Source organism: Onychostoma macrolepis, chromosome 13 (genome assembly GCF_012432095.1).
Source record: "Onychostoma macrolepis isolate SWU-2019 chromosome 13, ASM1243209v1, whole genome shotgun sequence".
Lineage (NCBI taxonomy): Eukaryota > Metazoa > Chordata > Actinopteri > Cypriniformes > Cyprinidae > Onychostoma > Onychostoma macrolepis.
This window is the reverse complement of record NC_081167.1, coordinates 3,773,168-3,797,709: the sequence shown is the minus strand read 5'-3', so window position 1 is coordinate 3,797,709 and position 24,542 is coordinate 3,773,168. Positions and strand designations below refer to the sequence as shown.

The window sequence follows — 24,542 nt, the reverse complement described above, 5'->3', positions numbered from 1 at the left end:
AAAAAAAAAAAAAATTTAGTCACACACCGGGCAAAAGCGCAGCGCTGCATCTAGGAGAACTCAGAGGTATCACACACACACGCCAGACGCTTTGCGTTCAAATCAAGTAGCGGTCTAAAACAATTTATTTAATCACCAAACGGACATGAGTTTGCTTCAAGTATGAACAATGTGGCATAAATGAGTTTGAAGTTCGGTGTTTAAAAAAACAGAGCAAGCGGAAAGAGAACACGTGATCTGTATTACAGCTCTCTATATGAAGCATACAGACTTTATTAGAGCCACAGAAAGACAAACGTTTTGCTGAAAAATGCACAATACATAATTTATAGCCTAGGGTGAAGTCATTATATTTGTCCCAAATTGTTGTGAATGTACATAATGTAATTTAATAGAAAACTATGTGAATGGCGCTCTGTTCCGCGGCAGGCTTTTCTGTCAGCTGTATTTAAATGCGCGTCTGGAGTTTCCCGCTTTGTGCAGCGCGCAGTGTCACCTCTCAAAATAAACAACACGTGATGTCAGTGATTTCCGCTCTCTCGTACTGTATAATGCCAGTGGTCCCTTCTCAGCCACTCCAGCAACGGTTGCAAACCGGAAAACTATCGGCATGGATTTTTGCCGATAACCGATAGTTGTGGCAATCAACTATCGGTGCCGATTAATCTGCAAAACCGATGAATCGGTCGGCCTCTAATAAATAAATATATATTAGAGGTCGACCGATATATATATATGCATGCATTAAACTATACATTACAATTATATCATATAAATGAAAAACTTCAAATAATGAATACAACAAATACATTAAATTATAAATTAAAATGCTCCATCGGGACAAGACCACGGGAATCAGATAAGCCCTTTACACAATCTGACATGGCTGTGGTTGGAATTGAACTGCGGGTTTCATCTGGCCAGAGGAGAACTGGCCCCCCGACTGAGCCTGGTTTCTCCCAAGGTTTTTTTCTCCATTCTGTCACAGAGGGAGTTTTGGTTCCTTGCCGCTGTCGCCTCTGGCTTGCTCATTTGGGGACACTTAATTTCTAGCGATTATCGTTGATTTGATTGCACAGATACTATTTAAACTAAACTGAGCTAGACAATGACATCTCTGAATTCAATAATGAAATGCCTTTAACTGAAAATTGAGTGTTTAATCTTATCATTATACATTACTGACACTCTGTCCTCCAATTTGATACTGTTAAGTGCTTTGACACAATCTGTATTGTTAAAAGCGCTATATAAATAAAGGTGACATATTGTGTCATACATCTGAGTGCAACAGGTTATTGGAGAAAAGCCAGACCTTTTCTCCAATAACCTGTTGCACTCAGATGTATGACACAATATGTCACCTTTATTTATATAGCGCTTTTCAACAATATGTTTTCTATTTGGTCAGATAAATGCAAGCTTGCAGGAGCAGACTATTGGTGTCCTACATATTTCACCAGATAGAAGTCATTTCACGAGTATCCAGTTATGACATTTTAAATTTAGCGTTTGCAAGGTCAAAATTAATTTTTTTATTTAAGTAATATGAATTTAGAAAATCGAGTGAATTTTCATTTCATGTAGACTTTAAAGGAACAATTCACCAAAAAATTAAAATCAGTCATTTAACATTGTTTGTTTCTTTATTTATGGTGGTGTTCAATGATAATCAGTTGTTGTACAGTATGACTTGGAATATAGCGAACAAGACTAGTGATTGACCGATATTGATTTTTTTTATTTTTTATATAACAATACGATACCAATTATTTTGCGAGTTTATGTGCCCGATAATCGATATGCAGAACCGATATTTATGTACTGTTGTACTTCTGTTTTTGACACAGTGATTACAGCACCATTGAACTGAACAAACCATTTTATTTATAACAATCACTCCCTCCTTGCATAGAAAACAAAACAAATCTTATTTATACACCAAAAATAGAGGGGTCTGAAAGTGCAAAAAAAGAAGACGGGGAAGGACTGCACATTTCACCACCTCCACTTTTGCAAACCGTCTGGTGAGACTCTCTCCAGCATCTCCTGTCTCATTGTTTTAATCCCATGAGAGGAAGGACCTTGGCTGCTGAGCAACATCTTCAGAACTTTGATAGATAGGATGATGCTGAACTTTTGTGCAGGTAGCCCAAGGTCCTGCTGGATCACTGATAAACGCTGTTTGGCTAGTAATGAATGATTAAAATGGATGGCACAGCTTCTCAGCACTGACAGAATATTATGGACAGCTCTTTGTGAGTTGAGGCCATCGTTGACAACAAGCTGTAATATGCGGGCACTGTCGCTCATGTCTGGCAGTTCAGCAATTCTCATACCTTTTAATAATGTTAGCACCACTGTCCCTGAGAACAAGAACCACTCTGTCTTTGTCAATTTCCCATTCTTCCAGCATTCCCAAGAACATCTCACTAATGCACTCCCCAGTGTGTGATCCAATCATTGCTTTTGTGTTTAGAATTACTTGTCTGCAAATCCACTGGTAGTCAATGAAATGGCATGTTAGACTCATTTGGGATTCAGTTGTACCAGACCAGCAGTCTGTGGTAAAAGTTATAACCTGCTTTATCAGGTTTTAGCAGTGCTTTAACATTCTCAACGATACTGTTGTGAATACTGGAGAACACCTCTGTTCGGTAGAACTTCTCACTCTTTAGAGTATATCTCGGTTCTGCAGTAGCCATGAGTCTCTGGAAGCCTTTATTTGAAACAAAGCTGAAAGGCCAATTGTGTGTATAAATCATTTCTATAATCATCCTGTCTAGTTTTTTTCTTCTACTTTGTCTGCTTATCAAACATCATAGGAAGAGAAGCATGTATTTGATGCATTTTCCTCTCCAGCATCTCTTTTTTCTTTGCCTCTTCAAAGATATTTGAGCTACAGATTGGAGGTATTTTTGTTGTTTTATATTTGACCCCATGCTCACATTGTTTTGGCATTCTTTGCAAACTGCCAGCCCTAGCAATGACTGAGTGAAGTAAGTTCATACTTCACTTTGGTTTTTCCTCCTTTCAGTCATCTAAAAAATAAAATATAAAAGTGTTGAAAATTAGCAGTCTTTCATGTTAAATTTAATCTTCATATTACAACAATAAAAACATTTTTTTAATATAAAAAGCATCAGCAGTCAACACTAATATTAACAATAAGCAAAACAAATTCTGAAAACACCCACAAGATGGCGGTGTTTATCAGTAAATCCAATATGATGAAACCGATATCTGATTATGGTAAAATGCTTAAATATTGGGGAAAAATATTGGTAAATCGATATATCGGTCGATCTTTAAACAATCAAACACATTTTACACAATTTATTTTGTGTATTTGATATTTGAAAACATTATTTGACATACTCAAAGAACTTAAGTTTTAAATTCAAAATAGGTCAGTTGTGTGATTTGTGGGTGGGAGTGATGGTATTTATGTGCACGCTCTGTTTGTGTTTTTGCAGTGTTGAGTATTTTATCTAATTACAGGCATGTTGAAAGCAACGACTGATCAGAAATATTTACTGTAGTTTAGTTAGAATGAGCTCAATATCTTGCCACAAGTTTACTGACTGCATTCTACACACTCGCATATCCTCTCATTATAACAAAGATAGTGTGGACACAATATGAATAAGAGTTCCTTATCAAAATGGTTTCTCACGTTGAGTTTATGATGCTTGGGGCAAAATGTTTTCCTCCTATACTGGATCCTGATTTGTTAAAGTTTTTGCAGCTGCACAAACCTATGGCGTTTCAGCCCACCAAAACGGACAGGCCGACTTGCCTATTGTTATGACCCCTGGCTCAAAGGGAAGCAACAAAACCAGGGACACACGCAAACACATTTAGGCTCAAAGGAGAAGAGCTTTTATTAATATAAAATTAACTCTTTAATAAAACAAAACAAAAGCAGCAATAATATTTCTGTAAACGTCAGCATCAGCAGTGTGTAATGCAGGGTGCCTGTGCTGTTGTAGTGTTGTGAAATACTCAAAACAATCTCAAACCTAACACAACACAAACAGTATCCCAAGCTCCTATTCGTAGTCTCCAAGGCTCCACCAACTTGACACCCTGCAAAATCTGCTGGCAAAGGGAGCTGTCAAAACCCCAAGATGGACTATTGATTGACTGACTGAATGAATTAAAAAAAAAAAAAAATTTTACCTCAAGATGGACTATCACTGTGTATTTGCCCTGTATCAAATAGGAGTCCAATTGTTGTTACGACAAATGCTTCCAACTTCGGTTAGGGAGATCTGCGCAAGGGCAGCCCGGCGTTCGGTTCCTGGTCTAGTCTGGAGCAATGCCTGCACATTAGCTGTTTCAAAATGCTGGCAGTTTTTCAGGCCCTCAAAACCTTCCTGCCAGCCCTGAAAGTGCACCATGTCCTTGTCCATTCGGACAATATGACAGTGGTGGCCTTCATAAATACTAAGGGTGGCCTCAGGTCGTGGTTTCTTTACAAGATGGCAAGACACCACCTCCTATGGGCTCAGTGCAATCTGGGCTCACTGAGGGCAGTGTACGTGCAAAGCATACTGAACCAGGGAGTGGACATGCTGGCCTGGAGCAGTGTATTTCCAGGAGAATGGAGACTTCACCCCCAAATGGAAAGGCAAAGGCAGACCTTTGAAAGTGAAAATGAAGTGACGTGTGGCCAAGTATGATGACCCATACTCAGAATTTGTGCTCTGTTTGTGCACTTGGATGGGTTAAATGCACAGCATTGAACACACATACACACCATGAACACACACCCAGAGCAGTGAGCAGCCATATTGCTGCGGTGCCTGGGGTGCAGTTGGGGGTTTCAGTGCCTTGCTCAAGGGTCTCACCTCGGTCGTGGTATTGAGGGTGGTAGCGTTGGCTATTCACTCAGGTCTGACAATTCTTTCCAGACCTAAGACTCTAACCTGCAGTCTTCGTCTCAGACTCTCTAACCATTAGGCCACAAATGCCCCCTTTGCTTCAGAAGACAACTCTCATTGCTCAGCATTTTTCTCTAAGGAACAGGACATGCTGGCCAGCCAACGAATGGCCCAAGGCCCACCAGCACATTTCATACATAGTGGTAATTCAAAGTGCTTTACATAAAAGGAAGTGAAATAGTCATTAAAAATAATCACAACAATAAAAACGAAGTGATTTTAAAAATTGATTTAAAAAGAATTTAAAACATTTAAGAATAGAAAATGATTATACATAGTGCAATCAGTTCGGACGTAGCATAGTGCTCATTCAACAAATGCACAGCTAAACATGAGTTTTGAGTCTGGATTTAAATGTGGCTAATGTTTTAGCACATCTGATCTCTTCTGGAAGCTGGTTCCAGCTGCTATCATAATAGCTAAAAGCGGACTCCCCTTGTTTTGTGTAAACCCTTGGTATTTCTAACTGACTCGATCCTAATGATCTGAGTGGTCTGTTAGGTTTATATTCAGTTAGCATGTAACTCCAATGTATTTAGGTCCTAGGCCATTGAGAGATTTATAAACGAGTAAAAGTACTTTAAAATCAATCCTAAATGTAACTGGAAGCCAGTGTAAGGACCTGAGGACTGGTGTGATATGCTCAAATTTTCTGGTTCTAGTCAGAATCCTGGCAGCAGCGTTCTGGATGAGCTGCAGCAGTCTAATGGTCTTCTTTGGAAGGCTGGTGAGGAGACTATTACAATAATCCACCCTGCTGGTGATTTAAAGGCATGAACAAGTTTGTCCGAGTCTTGACTGGAAACAAAACATCTAATTCTTAAATAATTAATTCTTAAATAATTAGCATACTATCATTTTGAGATGATAGTATGCTGATTTAGTTACTGCTTTGACATGACTACTAAAACTAAGGTCTGTCTCCAGAAACACCCAAAGATGTTTGACTTGGTTTTTAGTTGATTGATCCCTAGACTTAAGGTATACATTCACCTTGAGAACTTCATCTTTGTTTCCAAATGCGATGACTTCAGTTTTCTCCTTGTTTAACTGAAGAAAGTTCTGGCACATCCAACAGTTTATTTCATCAATGCATTGGCAGAGGGAGTCAATGGGTCTATAGTCATTTGGAGATAAGGCTAGGTAAATCTGGGTATCATCAGCATAGCTGTGATAGGCAATTTGGTTCCTTCTCATTATTTGACTTAGTTTGTCAGTCTCTCCACAGTAGCAAAAAGAGTGCGAGTGTTGAGATTTTACAAAAACCACTGAGTGGATTATCATTATAGGATGGATGTGTACACACACTTCCAACACACATTTATGTTCAAACAACTTGAAGTGAATTTTGCATCCAATGACCCCTTTTAAAAAAAAATTTCAGTAGATAAAATTCATAAAACAGTTTTTGAAAGTTTGAAAATTATGTGATCTAGGACCTTTTTAAATAGTGTGTGCCATTTATAAAGACTGTTCCATGGACACGCTTGGCAGTTTTTTGGAACCCTAATGGTGTCTAGTTAAGAATTTTTGTTGTTGCCAAGGTCAACTAATGTCACTTGAGGTTCTTTTGGCGGCCATCTTGAAATGATGTCATCGCGAGAGGCAAAAAACACAGATTAATTCCTGAACCATACAACATACAAACACATATGAACCCACTTTTTTATATAATTCTGACACCAGAAATCAAATGGAAAGGTCAATGACATGATACAACCACTCTTTATTGGTGAAAAACAGGCAAATTACACATTTCTCAGCTCAAAACAATGTAACTTTTGCTATTTTGTTCCGCAATAGTTTCCTGCATCAGACAAATGACACTAGATTTTCTCTCATGCCAATTGCAAGGTTGTTAAACGGATGTCAGTCACTCCAAGTGACATAAATGGCAATCTGATAATACTAGCTAATTGAAATTAAGCAAAAGTCATCAAAACACCGTTTCAGTCTCCAGTCATCAGTCTCCACCTCTTCAAACGTGACTCCGCTGGTGGTTTGTTTTTTCAATATCTTTGCAATGAGTGTATAATCAAAACAAACAAGTTTGTTAAAAATCTAAAATATAACCCAGAAAAAAATCTACACAAATCAAAGTAGAAATTGGCATGAACAGCAGCCCAATGCTGCTACATTCTAACTCCTTGTTTGCCATCGTAGCTACTCATTGGTTACTTTTAACTGCTAGTTACGTATTTCAGATATCAATCGTCACTCAGCAAGATACAGCAAGAAGATTTTACATCTGATGTGGATCTCCCTTTTTTACAACTGGAAATGTCACTACTGTACATTGATAATATGGGTATATACAGGTGCATCTCAATTAATTAGAATGTCGTGAAAAAGTTTAAGTTATTTCAAAAAGTGAAACTTTCATATATTTTAGATTCATTGCATGTAAACATTTCAAAAGTTTTTTTTGTTTTAATTTTGATGATATGAGCTTACAGCTCATGAAAGTCAAAAATCAGTATCTCAAAAAATTAGAATATGTACATTTGAGTTTCAATTAATGACCATCCCTACAGTATAAATTCCGGGTATCTCTTGTTCTTTGAAACCACAATAATGGAGAAGACTGCTGACTTGGCAACGATCCAGAAGACGAACATTGACGCCATCCACAAAGATGGTAAGTCACAGAGGGTCATTACTGAAAGGTGTGGCTGTTTACAGAGTGCTGTATCAAAGCATATTTAATGCAAAGTTGACTGGGAGGAAGAATTTGGGTAGAAAAAGGTGCACAAGCAACAGGGATGACTGCAAGCTTGAGAATACTGTCAAGCAAAGCTGATTCAAACACTTTGGAGAGCTTTACAAAGAGTGGACTGAAGCTGGAGTCAGTGCATCAAGAGTCACCACGCTCAGACGTCTTCAGGAAAAGGGCTACCAAGCCACTTCTGAACCAGAGACAACATCAGAAGCTTCTTACCTGGGCTGTGGAGAAAAAGAACTGGCTGTTGCTCAGTGTTCCAAAGTCCTCTTTTCAGATGAAAGTAAATTTTGCATTTCATTTGGAAATCAAGGTCCCAGAGTCTGGAGGAAGAGTGGAGAGGCACAGAATCCATGTTGCTTGAAGTTCAGTGTGAAGTTTCCACAGTCTGTGATGATTTGGGCTGCCATGTCATCTGCTGGTGTTGGTCCAATGTGTTTTCTGAAGTCCACAGTCAACGCAGCCATCTACCAGGAGATTTTAGAGCACTTCATGCTTCCTTCTGCTGACAAGCTTTATGGAGATGCTGATTTCATTTTCCAGCAGGACTTGGCACCTGCCCACACTGCCAAAGGTACCAAAAGCTGGTTCAATGACCATGGTGGTACTGTGCTTGATTGGCCAGCAAACCCGCCTGACCTGAACACTATAGAGAATCTATGGGGTATTGTCAAGAGGAAGATGAGACACCAGACCCAACGATGCAGATGAGCTGAAGGCCGCTATCAAAGAAACCTGGGCTTCCATACCACCTCAGCAGTGCAACAAACTGATCATCTCCATGCCACGCCCAATTGAGGCAGTAATTAAAGCAAAAGGATCCCCTGCCAAGTATTGAGTACATATACAGTAAATGAACATACTTTCCAGAAGGCCAACAATTCACTAAAAATGGTTTCTTTTTATTATTGGTCTTATGAAGTATTCTAATTTGTTGAGAGGGTTTTTGTTAAATGTGAGCCTAAATCATCACAATTAAAAGAACCAAAGACTTAAACTACTTCAGTCTGTGTGCATTGAATTTATTTAATACACGAGTTTCACAATTTGAGTTGAATTACTGAAATAAATGAACTTTTCCACAACATTCTAATTTATTGAGATGCACCTGTAAGTGTTATATAGTACCGTCAAATGAACTTACCTGCTAGATAGCTAGCTAACATAGCTACTTAACAGTGGTGGAAGTATTATTCATCTACTCAAGTAAAATACTAATACCGCACTATAAAAGTAAAAGTATGGACTATCAACAAAATGTACTTAACTCTCTGGGGTCTGAGGGTGTTTTGAGGCCCTGGAGAAATTGACACATGCCTTGACATTTGTGCTTTTTTCAGTTGCTTATAAACATTTTAATGGCTAAAGTCTAAAAGCACTGTATTCAGCACAAACTGGGCTACAATAATATGTGACCAGCATGCATGTACGTGATTGTGTTTTTGAGAAAGCATCGTTTATGTGTGGTTAGTGAAAAACTAAAAGTTTACAAGATTTGTTCACAAGACTTTTGAGAACTGGATCTTGTAGCCTAGAATTTTTGCTTCAAAATGATCTGAAAATCATCTTACTCGCTCATTCAGAGAAAACAATATATTTATTTAAATTTAAGACACTTTTTGTGTAGAAAAGGTATATGCTTGAATCATGCATAATGCTGTGATTCACACCTGAGAAGACAAAGGCCCACATAATGAGCTATTCAGTCACGTATGTGACAGAATTGCTACAAGAAAGAATTTGAGGAAAAACGTAGAAAAAATGTATTGTTTGTTTGTAGTTTTAGAAAATATATATATATATATATATCTCACATAAAATAACTTGAGATTCACTTGCGAGTGCAGTTAAACTGTTTATTAGGAACAAACAAATAAACAACAGAAGAGTCAAGACGTCGTGGGTGCAATATCCAAAACAGTGGCAGGAAACTGGAACCCAGGAAAACGGGAGACAGCAGAAACAGCACGAGAAAACACAAAACAGATGTGAGCAACACAATGAACGGACAAAGAAAAAGCAAACATGGACAATATATACACTACCAGTCAAAAGTTTTTAAACGGTAATATTCAAAGCTGAATTTTTAGCATTATTACTCCAGTCTTCACAGTGTCACATTATCCTTCAGAAATCATTGTAATATTCTGATTTGCTGCTCAAAGGTTTTTTTTTTTTTTTCTCTCCATTCTGTCACAGAGGGAGTTTTGGTTCCTTGCCGCTGTCGCCTCTGGCTTGCTCAGTTGGGGACACTTAATTTCTAGCGATTATCGCCGATTTGATTGCACAAATACTATTTAAACTAAACTGAGCTAGACAATGACATCTCTGAATTCAATAATGAAATGCCTTTAACTGAAAATTGAAAATTGAGTGTTTAATCTTATCATTATACATTACTGACACTCTATCCTCCAATTTGATACTGTTAAGTGCTTTGACACAATCTGTATTGTAAAAGCGCTATATAAATAAAGGTGACTTGACTTGACTTGACTCAAAAACTGTTGTTGTTGTAAACGGCTGAGTATTTTTTTTTTTTTTCCCCAGGTTTTTTTTAATAGAATATTCAGAAGAACTGCATTTATCTGAAATAGAAGTCAGGTCAAGTTATCTTTATTTATATAGCGCTTTTAACAGTACAGATTGTCAAAGCAACTTTCCAGTATCAAAATAGGAAAATAGTGTGTCAGTAATGTAAAATGACAAAATTGAACACTCAATTTTCAGTTAAAGGCATTTCATTATTGAATTCAGTCATGTCATCATTCAGCTCAGCTTCAGTTTAAATATCTTGTAGCATTTAAAAATGTCTTTATCATCACTTTTGATCAATTTAAAGCATCCTTGCTAAATAAAGCGCCCCAACTAAAATGATTAAATAAATGAGCATGTTGATAGGCTTATCAGGAGCAACTATATTATTACATTAGCAATCACCAATATTGCCCACGTGATTTTATATCATAGATGCACACATACTTTGCATGTATTATCATACAATACAAAAACATTTTATATCTGAGAAACTAAATTATTTGTTAAGCTCATTATAAACATGTTTGAGCAGGTATTTGCAAACAGAGTAGGCTATTTCACAGTAAAGATTGGTCTAAACTTTCTTAAACATTACTTTTATATTGTCTAAACATTACTGTTATATCATTGTTTATAGATCATATAAGCATCCTCACGTCTTGCAACATTTAAATGCAATGAAAGGTTGCCTATCATATTTCAAAATGTTGCACTTGATTTCACACATTTTGGAGTCTGGAGTTATAGTTTGGGAGAAGTCCAACTAGTCAATGCGTTCAAGTTTGTCACAACACATTATCTAATGCCAATAAGAAACATTACTTACTCTGTATAAAAGATCTCCTCTGCTGGCTAGGGTTGTGATGGTGAGGAAATTTCCCCACCGGTTAAACGACGTGTAACAACACCGGTAGTACTGGTATCACCGTGGGGGTGGTTGGGGGGATGGGGTTCCCCTCTTTTTCACGCTTTCCTTCACTTGTAAATAGCTTGTAAATAGCTTGTAAAAGCAGGGTGCACATTTTACTTTCACTTTCAAATAAATAATAAAAATACACCATTCTATAGGCTATACCTAATATAAAATAACAAATAACTTACACAAAGTTTAAATAGCCTAGGTAGGCCTATACAAAACAGAAAATCAGCAAACAATGTGGAACCAATTAAATAAGAAACAAATGTTTAAAAAAAACTTCTAAAATCACCATAGATAAACGGCAAAAGTCAACAAGCTTTTCAAAATGCAAAATATTGCCAAACATGCGCTTTTGCTTTTCGTTTTTGAAATCTAATCTATGATGCGACTGTCGTTCAGCACGCTGTATTGAGCTGCCGCATTCAGTTTTTAATTGTAGTGTCTGTTCTCTTACTGAACTAAATGATTATTACTATTAAAAAAAAAAATCAAAACAACGGTGGGGGACGGTACTGCGGTGGGCAAGTGACATACTGGTGTTGCGGCTTAACACCGGTGTCACCACCAACACCGTCTATCGCAGCAAGCCTACCGCTGGCTCCAGCTGCACGTTTTGTTTGTGAGATAAACAAAGCTTAATCCTCTCAGCTGAGGTAAATACAAGGCTTTTTCCTCTGTGCATCTTCTGAGGTAAATACAAGGCTTATTCCTCTTAGCGTAGTCTTCCAAAAACGAAAAGTATCTGAGATGAACATGTTGCTGCTTTGTTTATGGTGATATGGGTGTTTACATGCCGCATGTCTCATGTGGAGATTTGTAAAATCAATAGTGTGAGCAGCGCGTGGGCGTGACCTAATTAGAGAGAATGAGATCAAACTGGAAAAACTGGACCTCTTGTTGGTTTCATACGGATTACTTTATCACAGAATATTTTTCGGTAAGACTTACTTCATTTAAGAGTAGCCATGTCAAGCTTTCTATAGATATATTTCTCATGTCTCGGTGTAAAGTATTCGCTGAGTTTCCAGGGCTCCAGACAAAAAAATCGAGTAAGGAGCCATTGTCTCCTATAAGAAAAAACTTGGGTGCCAAATTATATTTTTAGGTGCCACGGAATAAACTTTTATTAGTTTTTTTTTTTTTTTACATTGACATTTCCATCATACAGTCATGTGTTGGTCTACTCTTTTCTTGACTTTATCTGCATTTTAATCCATCTTGTAGATGACCTGGGAACTAAGGTTCACTTAAAGTAGGACCTAAACGTCTTTTCCAACTTGAAATATACAGTCACAAAGAATTATTACACCGAATCTGTACCAATATCATGGACCATAAGCACTTTTAAGTAATTGCAATTTAATAAATTTAAGTTGGTCCAACTTAAAATAAAAATAGAACACAACACATTTTCAAACTGTTATTTGTCAATGTAACTCTTAATGTATTTGTCTTAATATAACTCTTAATATAATTATCAAGTTCACTTAATGTATTTCTTTAATTATATAGCGGATTCTCCGAGATAGGTATAAACGGAGGTTGGAGCCAGCTCCAAATGGGCGGGACTTGTTAATATTCCCTACACCAAACTCATATTTATTCAATGACATCATTGCCTTTTGAAATTTAATCCAGCTGTATTGCGGTTCTTGTCTTTCCATCCCCAACTGCAAGACCTCTTGAAATTATAATTAAGACTTTTCTTATACCATTTAACACGTATAAAATTTAAGGCCATAAAAAGTTTTAAATAAGTAAATTGAGAGGTTTTTAAGGACCCGCAGTATTTAAGTTAGCCCGCTGAGCAGGGCAGTGATGCATTTTGGTAGCCCAACTGGAAAACGCAATAGCCCCGTGATTTTGCGAGCCCTGGGTTTCCTCAATTTTTTAAAGAAAAGTCAACTGATCGCTTTTTACAGTGTTAGTTTGGGCTCCTCCTCAATGCATCCTATAGAAATGTTGTCAAATCTCTCGCACATCCAGTCGGTTTTTCTTCATTAGTAACACACTGGTTGGGGAGCTCTGTGTGAAGCAAAACCGTTGTTTGTCCATTGGTCAAAAGCGGAGGACAGTCTACACAGCAACTGCCTAGAAATGCTGGAAGTATGTCGGGCCTGTCAAACCTTCCTGCCAGATTTGAGGGAACACCACGTCCTGGTCCGCTTGGACAGCGTGACTGTTGGGTCCTACATAAATTACCAGGGAGGGCTGTCATCGAGGCACCTTTTCGTGCTAGTAGAGAGCCTCCTGGAATGGGCTCAGCCCAACCTGTGCTCGCTGAGAGCAGCACACGTTCCGGGCAAACTGAACCAAGGAGCAGACATGTTGTCACGAAGCAAGGTCCCCTCAGAGGAGTGGATGCTTCATTCACAAACGGTTCAGAAAATTTGGGAAGTCTTTGGCAAGGCGGAAGCAGACCTCTTCGCCTCAAGACAATTCTCATTGCCCAATCTATTATTCCAAGGACAGGGATGCGTTGGCCCACGAATGGCCCCATCTCCTTCTCTTTGATTTTCCCCCTATTGCTCTGATCCCACAGGTAATCGGGCAAATCAGGGAACAGGAACGCAAAGTTCTTCTGGTGGACCCGCTCTGGAAAAACCAGCATTGGTTAGCCGAGCTGTCACAGCTGCTTATAGTAGCCCCATGGCCCATTCCCCTGAGGCGGGATCTTCTCCCGCAGGCGAACAGGAAGATATAGCACCCCCAACCAGAGCTGTGGACTCTGCATTTTTGGCCACTCGATGGGAGCCTGCATGCCTCCCAGAGTGTGTTGTAAACACCATTTCTCAGGCTAGAGCTCCGGCTACAAGGCACCTCTACGCCACTAAAGTGTTCTCCACCTGGTGCTCAGACCGCGGCGAGGACCCGTCCGTCTGTGACGTATCAGTGATACTGTCCTTCCTGCAGGAGCTGTTGGATAAGGGGTGCACCCCATCCACACTCAAGGTCTATGTAGCGGCTATAGCAGCTTCTCACGCCCTATATATGTGGGCCAGTCGGTGGGCAGAGACAACCTTGTTGTCCGTTTTCTGAGCGGGGCCAGAACGCCCCATGGGTGCTGAGGCTGTGCGAGACTTTTTGAACGATCACCCAAGGTCTAGAGCTTAACCCGCTTGCCTAAAATGTTTGCTGTTCTTGTTCCTTTGGACCCTGAGGTGTCTAGGACAAGATTACACGTGTGGTCGTTCTTCTACCTTAGCACGGCGTGATTTGTACAGTGTTCCCATAGCATCTTTTAGCAAGACGCAGTACGAGTGAAGTATCGAAAGGGAATGTACTGTTACTAACATAACCTCAGTTCCCTACTGCGTTGCGAGTAGTATTTGAGGTAGAGATTATGACAGGCCTCATGGTATTTAACATCTTTAGCAAAGAGATCTTCACCCTTGACTTTGTGAAGCAGACTATTTTATCCAAGAGCTTCTGTCATGAGCTCGATGCGCTTCCGTGCTGGCTCTTTGTTATTCCATGTTGGAAACTTGAAACCTCTTGGTTTTCCCGTGCACTTTTACTTCAAACTGATCACAGAAAATGCATTCTTTAGGAAAGATGGAGCATGCTGATGCTTGTGCAGTTTTCGACTTTTGAGGAGAATACTTCTGTATTGCAGAGGGCTGGTCTTAAGTAGCTAAAGTAGAACTTTTCTATCAATCCATCTTGGATGTGAAGTTCAGGCAGCAGTTCCTATGGTACCCAGTGTTCTCCAAGTTGACACCATCTAGTGTTTCCGGCAGCCGATCACAAACAGTCTTCGTAAAATAAGTCAAGTCAAGTCACCTTTATTTATATAGCGCTTTTACAATACAGATTGTGTCAAAGCACTTAACAGTATCAAATTGGAGGATATAGTGTCAGTAATGTATAATAAGATTAAACACTCAATTTTCAGTTATTGAATTCATAATATGAATTCTGTTATGATTAAGAACTATATTCTCATTCCGGCGTAATAATCAAGGAACTTTGCTGCCGTACCATGGCCGCAGCAGGTGCAGTGATATTACGCAGCGCCTGAAAGTAGTCCCCAGCTAGGTACCTAGTTATAATATAGCTGGGGACTACTTCCAGGCGCTACGTAATATCACTGCGCCATGGTACGGCAGCAAAGTTCCTTGATTATTACGCCGGAATGAGAGTATAGTTCCTAGCCAAATCGTCCTAGAAAATCGCAACTTTTCATTTTCTGCCGGTCTTAGTACACGATATAACTATACAGAAGAGTCAAGTTTTAAATAGGACAAATATCCAAACTCTTTGGTCATTTTTGAATGCGATGCTAGTGGTCCAATCGGATTCAATGATCTATGCTAAGCTATGCTAAAAGTGCTATCGCCAGACCCGGAGATCGGCTGAATGGATTCCAAAACGGTAAAACTCAACTTATTAACTCTGGGGGAGTTGGAGAATGAGCCTATTTCCAAAAAAAGTGGAGTGTTCCTTTAAAGTCTTACGGGGTTATCTGATCACTTTCTTCTTTCCCCTTTTCTTCATGGTTGGTTGTGTTTATATATTCTGCCATTGAGGAAAGATAAATATTAACATGAAATTAGTTTCATGGATCTGCAATTTCTGGTAGCCTATTTACTAACCAGTGGTGAAATGTAACTAAGTACATTTACTCAAGTACTGTTCTTAAGTACAAATTCAAGGTACTTGTACTTGAGTATTTCCATTTTATACAACTTCATACTACTATTGCACTGCATATCAGAGTCAAATACAATGTTACTCTTTACTCCACTCATTAATTCAGCAGTAATATTAATCCAAAAACATCATATACTGTATAATGGTAGAACACTGGCCGGGACCATTTTACTGCATTACTGACCAGTAATACTTTTACTTTTGATAGTTTAAGTACCATTTTGTTGATAGTCTATACTTTTACAGTGTGGTATTAGTACTTTACTTGAGTAGATGAGCTGAATAATACTTCCACCACTGTCATTAACCCCCTGGGGTTGAAGCCCACACTGGTGCAGTCTGTCTCGTACTCTTACTCTTGTCAGTTTTGATTGTACAGATAAGAATAAGGTATCTTTTGAAACTGCAATGGGTCTACTTTTATTTGTGTATATTTATAACAACAAAATAATGTGCTTTTGTAAAATAAAGAAAATAAACAGGGTGCGTTCTCTGCCTGCTCGGTCTCTGTCACCTCTCTTCACAGACACGTAAATAAAACATGAATCTCTGCGAAAACAAAATGGCATAAGTTACACATTTTTTAACTGAAATGTTTTTCACCAATAAGAGTGGTTGTATCATGTCATTGACCCTTCCATTTGATTCCTGGTGTCAGAATTATATGAAAAAGTGGGTTCATTTGTGTTTGTATGTTGTACGGCTCAGGAGTTATCAAAATGTGTTTTTCGCCACTCGCGATGACATCATTTCAAGATGGCCACCAAACGAACCCCATGGGACATTAGTTGACCTCGGCAACATCAAAAGTTCTTAACTAGACACCATTAGGGTTACAAAAAACAGATTACAAAAAACTGCCAAGTGGGTGCATGGAAACTTTTATTCTTCCTGCCCTACTGGTAAATCAATCCCGCAAAGCCTCATTTTCATCACTTGTTAAATTCAATTTGGTGTCTAAACTGACTACTGTCTAACAGTTTTTGTTTAAATGAGCTCAGTCAGTCATGCTGTAACGTAGGGCTTCAACAACCTATTATTTTGATAATTGATTAATCTATCAATTATTAGAAATATTAATTGACTAATTGTTGATTTCACTTATTAATCAGTAGGCTTTGATTATTCAGCTTATGCAATTTGTTAAAAATATTGAGTTACAAATTCTATACGTTTTCTTATAAACTGTGCTATAGCTCCGCATTAGTTAAACCACATTATTGCAGGACTTTACATTAGGTCATAAGAGATCAAATGACTGTTCGACAACAAAAATAAAAAATTTCAATGTTGTTGATTTAAAGTTGACTAATTGATTCAGCCCTGCTGTAAAGGGACCATTCTTTGCTTGCTTTCTGTATGTAATCCATCCACAATTTAAAAAGTTTTGTTTGTCATAATCAATGCCTACGCATACTGCTTAGTTTGAGGAGTGATACACTGACAGTGGCGAAATGTTAATGTTATCTGCGTGAATGAAAATGAGGAATGTAGATATTCAAACAAATATGTTCAAGACGCCTGTTAAAAAAAAAGACAATTTTCAATTTTGGGTGAATCCATTTATGCCTAAAGTAAGCAGAGACTATTAGTGCTCAAGTACACCATTTTTCCCAAAGGCATCGTAAATATTTAATTTTATAATAATTTAATTTTTTTCTGTCACTGATAGATGGCTAACATTTCTCAATGTTTTCCCAATGTACTAAATTGCAGTTTCTCAAACCACTTCCAATATTCATGTTGACTTGCCTATTGCAGGACTTGCTGTGCTGAAGCACGTTTTAACACCAAGAATGAAAGCATCACACGTTGCCATTGAGACTATGAAGGAACACCTGGATGCTGTCTATGACATAACCGTTGCATATGAGGGAACACTCACAGCAGCCGGCCAGAGACATCCAGCTCCTACAATGCCAGGTATGTTGTTGTTATCATACATTCAGTTTGTAAACAGCATGTTTACTTGCATCAACTGAAACTAGCACAGGAAAGAAGGCAGACACACAGTGTTAAATCATTGATTGAGGGCTGGAAAAAAATAGATATGTGAATTTCCTGTTACTTCCTGTAAACAGTGAGTGTTACAATGTGTTGTTTTCCATTGGTTCCCAAAAACACTAAAGCAATAAGAGGTTTCATACAGAAAACATCCTGTTTTTCACAGGAATAAACAGTCGCAACATTTGTGTAGCTGTTTGGATATTGTCACGTCCTTCTTTATAAAAAACAAAACAAAACTAGTAAGCAACAGGCTGGCACAATATCAAAGTTTCAGTCATGCGTCACCGTTTCTGGGTCCCAAGTGCTCTGTCAGATCCCACAAGCAAACAACAAACAGAGCTTATACAGTACAGTAGGCTGTAATACTACTTAAAAATCATGATCCTGACCTTTATCTCCATACTGAAATCTGAGTTGACCAGAGAGAGATTCATCTTTTATGAATCGTTAAAATATTGGTGTCTGTGACAGTGAACTTTAAAAATGTTAGGTGAACACTACAGTCTCAAAGCTTAGCTTAAAGATATGCTATAAATGGATGCTGATCATAAATTGCTCTTAGACCTAGTAGAGACTTGAACCCGGAAAGAGTATTCATTACGTCATTACTTTGCAAGCGGATATTACGGTAGTAAAAAAACATATAATGTTCATAATCCTTTTTAAAAAAAAATCTGAACAACTCAGTGGAAAAAAAAGTCTAAAAGTCCAGTCTTTCTTTCTTTTTTTTTTCTCTGTGAAATATTTTTGGTTTTCCTTGTTTCTTGATTATTACACCGTGGACCACCACAGTGCAATTTGTCCACCACAGTTTCATAATGAACTGAAAATATATTTTTAAACTTCTCATTAAAATACAAAATATCTAACAGTGTGTTTTTGCACCATTGCTTTATCAAATCATCTTTCAATTGAACTAAATTGTGATGACGTAATGCACTTTTCAAATCACAAAAGGCTGTGATTTAATTAAATAATTATGGTCAGTGTTCACTTACATTTGAGGAGCTCATGATTGGGTGTTTCACTGCCTTAGAGTGACTCGATTCACAAATGTAGCAAAAAAAAACACTTACACTTTTAACACTTGCACTCTTTGCAATACTTGCTTTTTTTAATTTAAAAAATGATCCTCTAACACTAACTTTTTTTTTTCTTTTTTTTTAAAGAGACCCTCTAAAAAAATTTTTTTTTAAAGTTGCTATGTGTACTGCGTTAGGCTAACTGAGACTTGTCACAACACTTGCATATTATTGCTCTTTTGTAGGTTTTGATTGCTTCTGTTGTCCTCATTTGTAAGTCGCTTTGGATAAAATCGTCTGCTAAATGCCTAAATGTTAATGTAACTTCTATCTGTGCATGCACCGTGAGTTATACGTGCGTTTGGGAACACAATGTGTGCCAGGCTTTTCACGTTCTCATAATTTCTAACATTTTGTAGACAGACATTTACAGCATGTCATTACATTTGTAATGAAAAACGTCTTTGCTGGAAAAACTCCCAGCAGTTTTCTGCCAAAAATGAAACCTTGCAAGTGAACAAATTAAGACTAGAAATATTTTAATTTTACTGTTTAAAGTGAAATCATTTATGTAATTATTAAATAATAATTTTTATTTTATTTCACTTTCATAAACAGTTTTTAATTGTTGTTCAATTTTCTGTTTGTTTGTTTTCTGTCTGTTGGTTGTCTGAAATGCCTTTATCTAATTTAAATTCTCTGTGTGATAGAGTTCCTGTGCAAGGAATGCCCCAGGGTGCACATCCACTTCAACCGCTTGGACATGAGGGAAATTCCTGTGGAGCCAGTGTTCTTTCGCAGATGGCTACATGAAAGATTTGAAATCAAGGACAAGTGAGTTTCCGAAATAGCCCCTAGTCCATCACTCTTATTTATGCTTCACTATGTATACATAACTACATACGATTACACTTTATATTATTGTGTCCTTGTTACAGTGTAATTATACATTTAAGTACTTAGTAATATTAAATAACTACCTGTACTTACTGTACGGTTAGGATGAGGGTTTGGTTAATGGTTGTTGCATGTAAGGCTTTATTGCATTTAATATAGTAATAACATATAGCATAAATATGGCATAATTATATGCATGTAAAGTGTAACAAGGGCACTGTAAAAAAATTATAATAAAAAAAAGTGGGTACCACTTTATTTTAGGGTGTCTTTGTTGCACTTTACATGTACTTACTATTATAATAACAATAAATTATGAATAATTAAGTGTAACCAAGTAAGGAAATTACAAGTAACCCTAAGCCAAACCCTAATCCTAACCATATAGTAAGTGCATGTAGTTAATTAATATTAGGACTGTCTAATTGGCTGAAAAACTAAATTCGATTTTTTGTACTAAAATAGTATCAATATTCAAATTATATTTGAATTTAAAAGGCATAATTTCTGTTAGGAGGAAAAAAAGCTTTTGGCTTCTCTCCTGAGGCCACAAGAGGACGCATCGAGAAAAATATTACCGTACTAATGCACATTTCTTCAAAGCAACAAAAAAACAAGACTATCTTTGAAAAAAGTGCATAATGTTTAAAATAATATTTATAAACCATATATAATTACGTTGCTTAAACTTACATGATGTGTGTTGTTTCTAATTGTTTGTGACACGTTTTCAGTCCTTAGTATTAAACTATACATAGAGTAGCCTACTTTTTCCATTTAAAAACATGAAACATTTTCTTTTTCCGCAATATTTTGAATGAGCATCGCCGCATCCAGTGGGTTCAACTGGATAGGTTAAAGCATTAAAATTCAACGACGCCTACATCGTCATCACATCTTGTGTGCCACATATAAGGCTGCCTGACACGCATCTGAAATTCGAATGCAGTGTTTTTGCATTCGAATGTAGTTTATTTTTATTTTAAATTCGACGAATATTCGAAATTTGAATTTTGTTTTTTTTGACAACACTAATTAATATTGCTCAGTACTTAAATGCATAATTACACTGTAACAAGGACACCTTCAAATAAAATGTAACCAAAAAGTGTTACCCTACATACACTTGTTTTGGTTATGGTATGTTTGCAAAATCACTGATCACAGCAGGGATCCCAGGATCATGGAAAACTTGGAAAGGTCCTATAAGTTCATTGTTGCACACTGGTCAGAAAAAGTATTTCTATACTGTTACGTCTAAAAGCTACATGTACTTTTAAAGTGGTTGAACTAAAGTCAAGCCACAGAAACATTTAATGAGTGTGTTGGGTTATTTCCAGTTTGCTGAACTGAAAAAGATGTGCGTAAATTACAACATATAAAAATAGTGGTGCTGCCATTCGTTACACTACATCGCTGTTGATTAAAGTATTTTGGGTCCCACTTTATATTAGGTGGCCTTAACTACTATGTACTTACATCAAAAAATAAGTACAATGTACTTATTGTGTTCATATTGTATTGCAAAACACTTTTGCTGCTTTGAGGTGGGATATGGGTAAGGTTAGGGACAGCTTTGGTGGTTTGGGTGGGTTAAGGTGTAAGGGATGGGTCAACAGTGTAATTATAAATGTAATTACAGAAATTAATTACAGATGTAACTACATATAGGTATTTTAAAAAATATAAGTACAATGTAAAATCATGTATGTACACAATAAGTGCATTGTACCAAATAATTAATTTAAATGTAAGTGCATAGTAGTTAAGGCCACCTAATATAAAGTGGGACCATATTTTGTGAACTGGAAATGCTGGATTACTTTTAAAATTGTGATTTAGTTGCACTTTATAAATTTGTTATTCTTTCTGTTTAGGCTTCTGACCACTTTCTATGATTCTGAAGACTCTGAGAAAAAGTGCAGGTTCCCTGGAAAAAGCCAAAAGTCGCCTCTTAGTCTTACAAAGACATTGCCTTCTCTGTTGATTTTGGGTGGCCTCACTTTACCAATGCTGTTAACAGAGTCAGGTAGAAAACTCTATTTCAATACCTGGCTCTATGGGACTCTGATTGGATGGGTGTGGGTAAGTGTAAGTCCATAAACTAACCATACTGAAAAAAAATCCATTCTGACCACTCAGATGATACTTTTAGATTTCATCATTGGATTCTTTATTTCTCACCATAGTTTCTTTTTGGCTCATAGTATACTACTAACCAAGAGGCTTTTTTATTGTTTTTCATTTGTTTTATTTCATACTCTTAACTGTCAGAAGGTAAACACAGTAACACTGTGCCTGCACTGCAAACAAGTATGAGATGCAAAAAACTAAAACGTTCCATTTGTCGGCATAGTATTCTTGCAGAACTGTAGACAGATATTCCTATTTTGATTTATAATTGGAATGTTTCAGTTTTGTTTTGTTTGATGTCATTATTCACTTGCAATGTAGACCCAATGTGAGGGTTTCCACACGATCTGAGTTCAACTCTAATCTGAAATGCACAAATGGATAACAATGTAACACAGATACAATGTTTTGTATTAATGTTGATAACCATAGCAGTCTTGAAACATTTGTCATTTAACCATATCATTGGCCTTGTGGAACCACGTTTAAATTTCCAGTATGCAAGTTTTTCTTTTTTTCTTTTGTTTCTCTGTATGATTTGTGTGGTTCTGAATATGGCTTCTAACATCAATTGTGTTTACAGGGTCTGTATTTCATCATGATGTTCTTGAGAGTATTTGGGGTATTTTATTTTGTGCTGATTTTCATTGTGTAATGCAGGTGATTTTTGTTGGTTATGCATTGGGTTTTGGTTGTGTATTTACATCAGTTATATTTTTATTTTATTTGATGCCAAGATCTAAAAGGCCTGTCAGATATGGGCTTTTTTTTTTTTGTAAGCATTTGCACTGTTGCTAAATATTTCACAGATAGTTGCCAAAATTCCTGGTTGCAGAGGTATTAAATATTCAGTCAAAATTTTTTAAAAAAACTGTCTTTTCAACTTCATTATTCCAAACCTATGATTTTATTTTTTTGACTAGTCCCCCACTCAACCCATTTTCCATGTTTTTCCAGAATGTAATCAAGAGCAATAATTTGGTCCACATAAGAAATCTGAGACATTTTGTCATGAAGTCTCATAGTTCAGTGGTTGTTTTTTAAATATACAAATGACCTCATCTTGCTCATGCCATCTAATTGCTCTTTAAATCCTGTTGCTTTTATTAGAGGTATATATGTATTATTTAATTTAAGTGGAATACAATTCTAAATTGTATTATTTATTTGACATCTCCAGTAGTACTTAATGAAGATGTTTTTTGGTAAATGTTTAGAACTTTGGAAGACCATAAACATTACCAGAGCTTCAACAGGACTGGAAGCTTCCTGGAAGCTTCCGGGTCACTTTAGATATAAATGTCAGTGTAGGCTCCCACATTAAAAAGATTTGTTGACATACAGTTGGTTGCACTTACCCATAATTCATAATGTGATTGTCATTAAAGTCCATTATCTAAAAATATTCTGATGAGAAATGTATTTGAATGTTCGGAGAGTATGGGAATTTAAAATGAAAGTGAGGCAATAGCACAAATGCTTAACAGTAAGTTTATAACCCAAAACTTTAACCCTTAAATGGTATCAAGCACTTGTTGACAAAATCACAGATGCAAATACAGCAGGGTTCCCACAATCATTGAAAGCCTGGAAAAGCCTTGGAAATTTATTGTTAAAAAAAGTTTTGGGGATGCCATGTTGAAACTGTTCTTTGCAACAGTTTGGTAAAAGCTACATATGCTTTTAAAGTTGTTAAAATAATGTCAAGCATTTGTATTTAATCAAAGACATTTTTTAAAACAAAATCTTTAATAAGGTGACAATTACGCTTTTGCTAAATATATAAATTAAATAAAGACATCTCTGATCTTTAACCCTAAAATAAACCTTTCCAAAAAAAAAAAAAAAAACTTTTTCTCTTTAAAATAAAGCCTAGCTGAAACTAATGATTAACTTAAGGCACTTTCTATTCTTTCATTTAGTTTAAGTACAGATATAGTTTCATACAACTTTTGTCCTTTTCTTGATTTAATTTTTTTATTTATTTCAGTGGATTTGATTTGTGGTTATATGTCTGTGTATCATCAGATTTGTTTCTGACATGTTTGACATCAAAAAACGTGTGACTTATAGTAAAAAGTTTGTTTGGGCTTCCGTTAACATTACTGATGTCTTTTGTCACAGTCAAAACCATCCATGATTATTTTGAAGTCATAACCTTTCTTAAAGTGACTGTGTGATTTACCAATGAAACTGGCTGTGGGGCAGAGTTTGTCCTTAACTTATTTGGAGGGGGAAATCACACATTTATCATAGCATAATTAGAAGATCATCGGCAGAAGTGGAATCATTTGATATTTGATACAGTTTAATTATATACTATGTATTATGATTCTGAAGTCACGAAACTCTGTGAGACTGTGCAAAGTATTTCAACTGCAACACATTTTCTTAAACAGGTGCTGTATTGATGCCCATCTTTTAAAGACTTGTCCATGCAGTAAACACTCGTGATCATTTGTCTGTACCATACTCCTTCACAATAAAGTTTTTTTTTTTTTTTTTTTTAGTCTGATGTTTGATTTAAGTCTTTTTAATTATATTTGACATTTGAATTTTTTCTTCATAGAACACAAAGCCAATATACAAGATTTCAACATTCTCTTATTATAGAGCTTAAAGGTGTTTTAAGATGAAAATGCCCAAAATTCTCATGTTTTGTAGTAGTTCATACACTCAACCAAAATGATAGTTACAAACAGACCTGT

At 36.7% G+C, this 24,542-nt stretch overlaps 1 protein-coding gene across 2 annotated transcripts in view; it reads left to right on the top strand.

Annotated features, from left to right (window-relative positions):
* agpat5 (1-acylglycerol-3-phosphate O-acyltransferase 5 (lysophosphatidic acid acyltransferase, epsilon)) overlaps positions 1–24,306 on the top strand; it is a 68,111-nt gene extending 43,805 nt beyond the window's left edge. Inside the window, exons 7-9 of one of the 2 annotated variants that reach the window (XM_058794858.1) lie at positions 17,537–17,698; positions 19,515–19,638; positions 21,579–24,306. In XM_058794858.1, coding sequence (XP_058650841.1) covers positions 17,537–17,698; positions 19,515–19,638; positions 21,579–21,804 — 512 coding nt within the window. In that variant the 3' untranslated portion in view covers positions 21,805–24,306. The remainder of the gene's footprint in view (positions 1–17,536; positions 17,699–19,514; positions 19,639–21,578) is intronic. The other variant, XM_058794859.1, reaches the window with a different exon arrangement.
* The last annotated feature ends 236 nt before the right edge of the window (positions 24,307–24,542 follow it).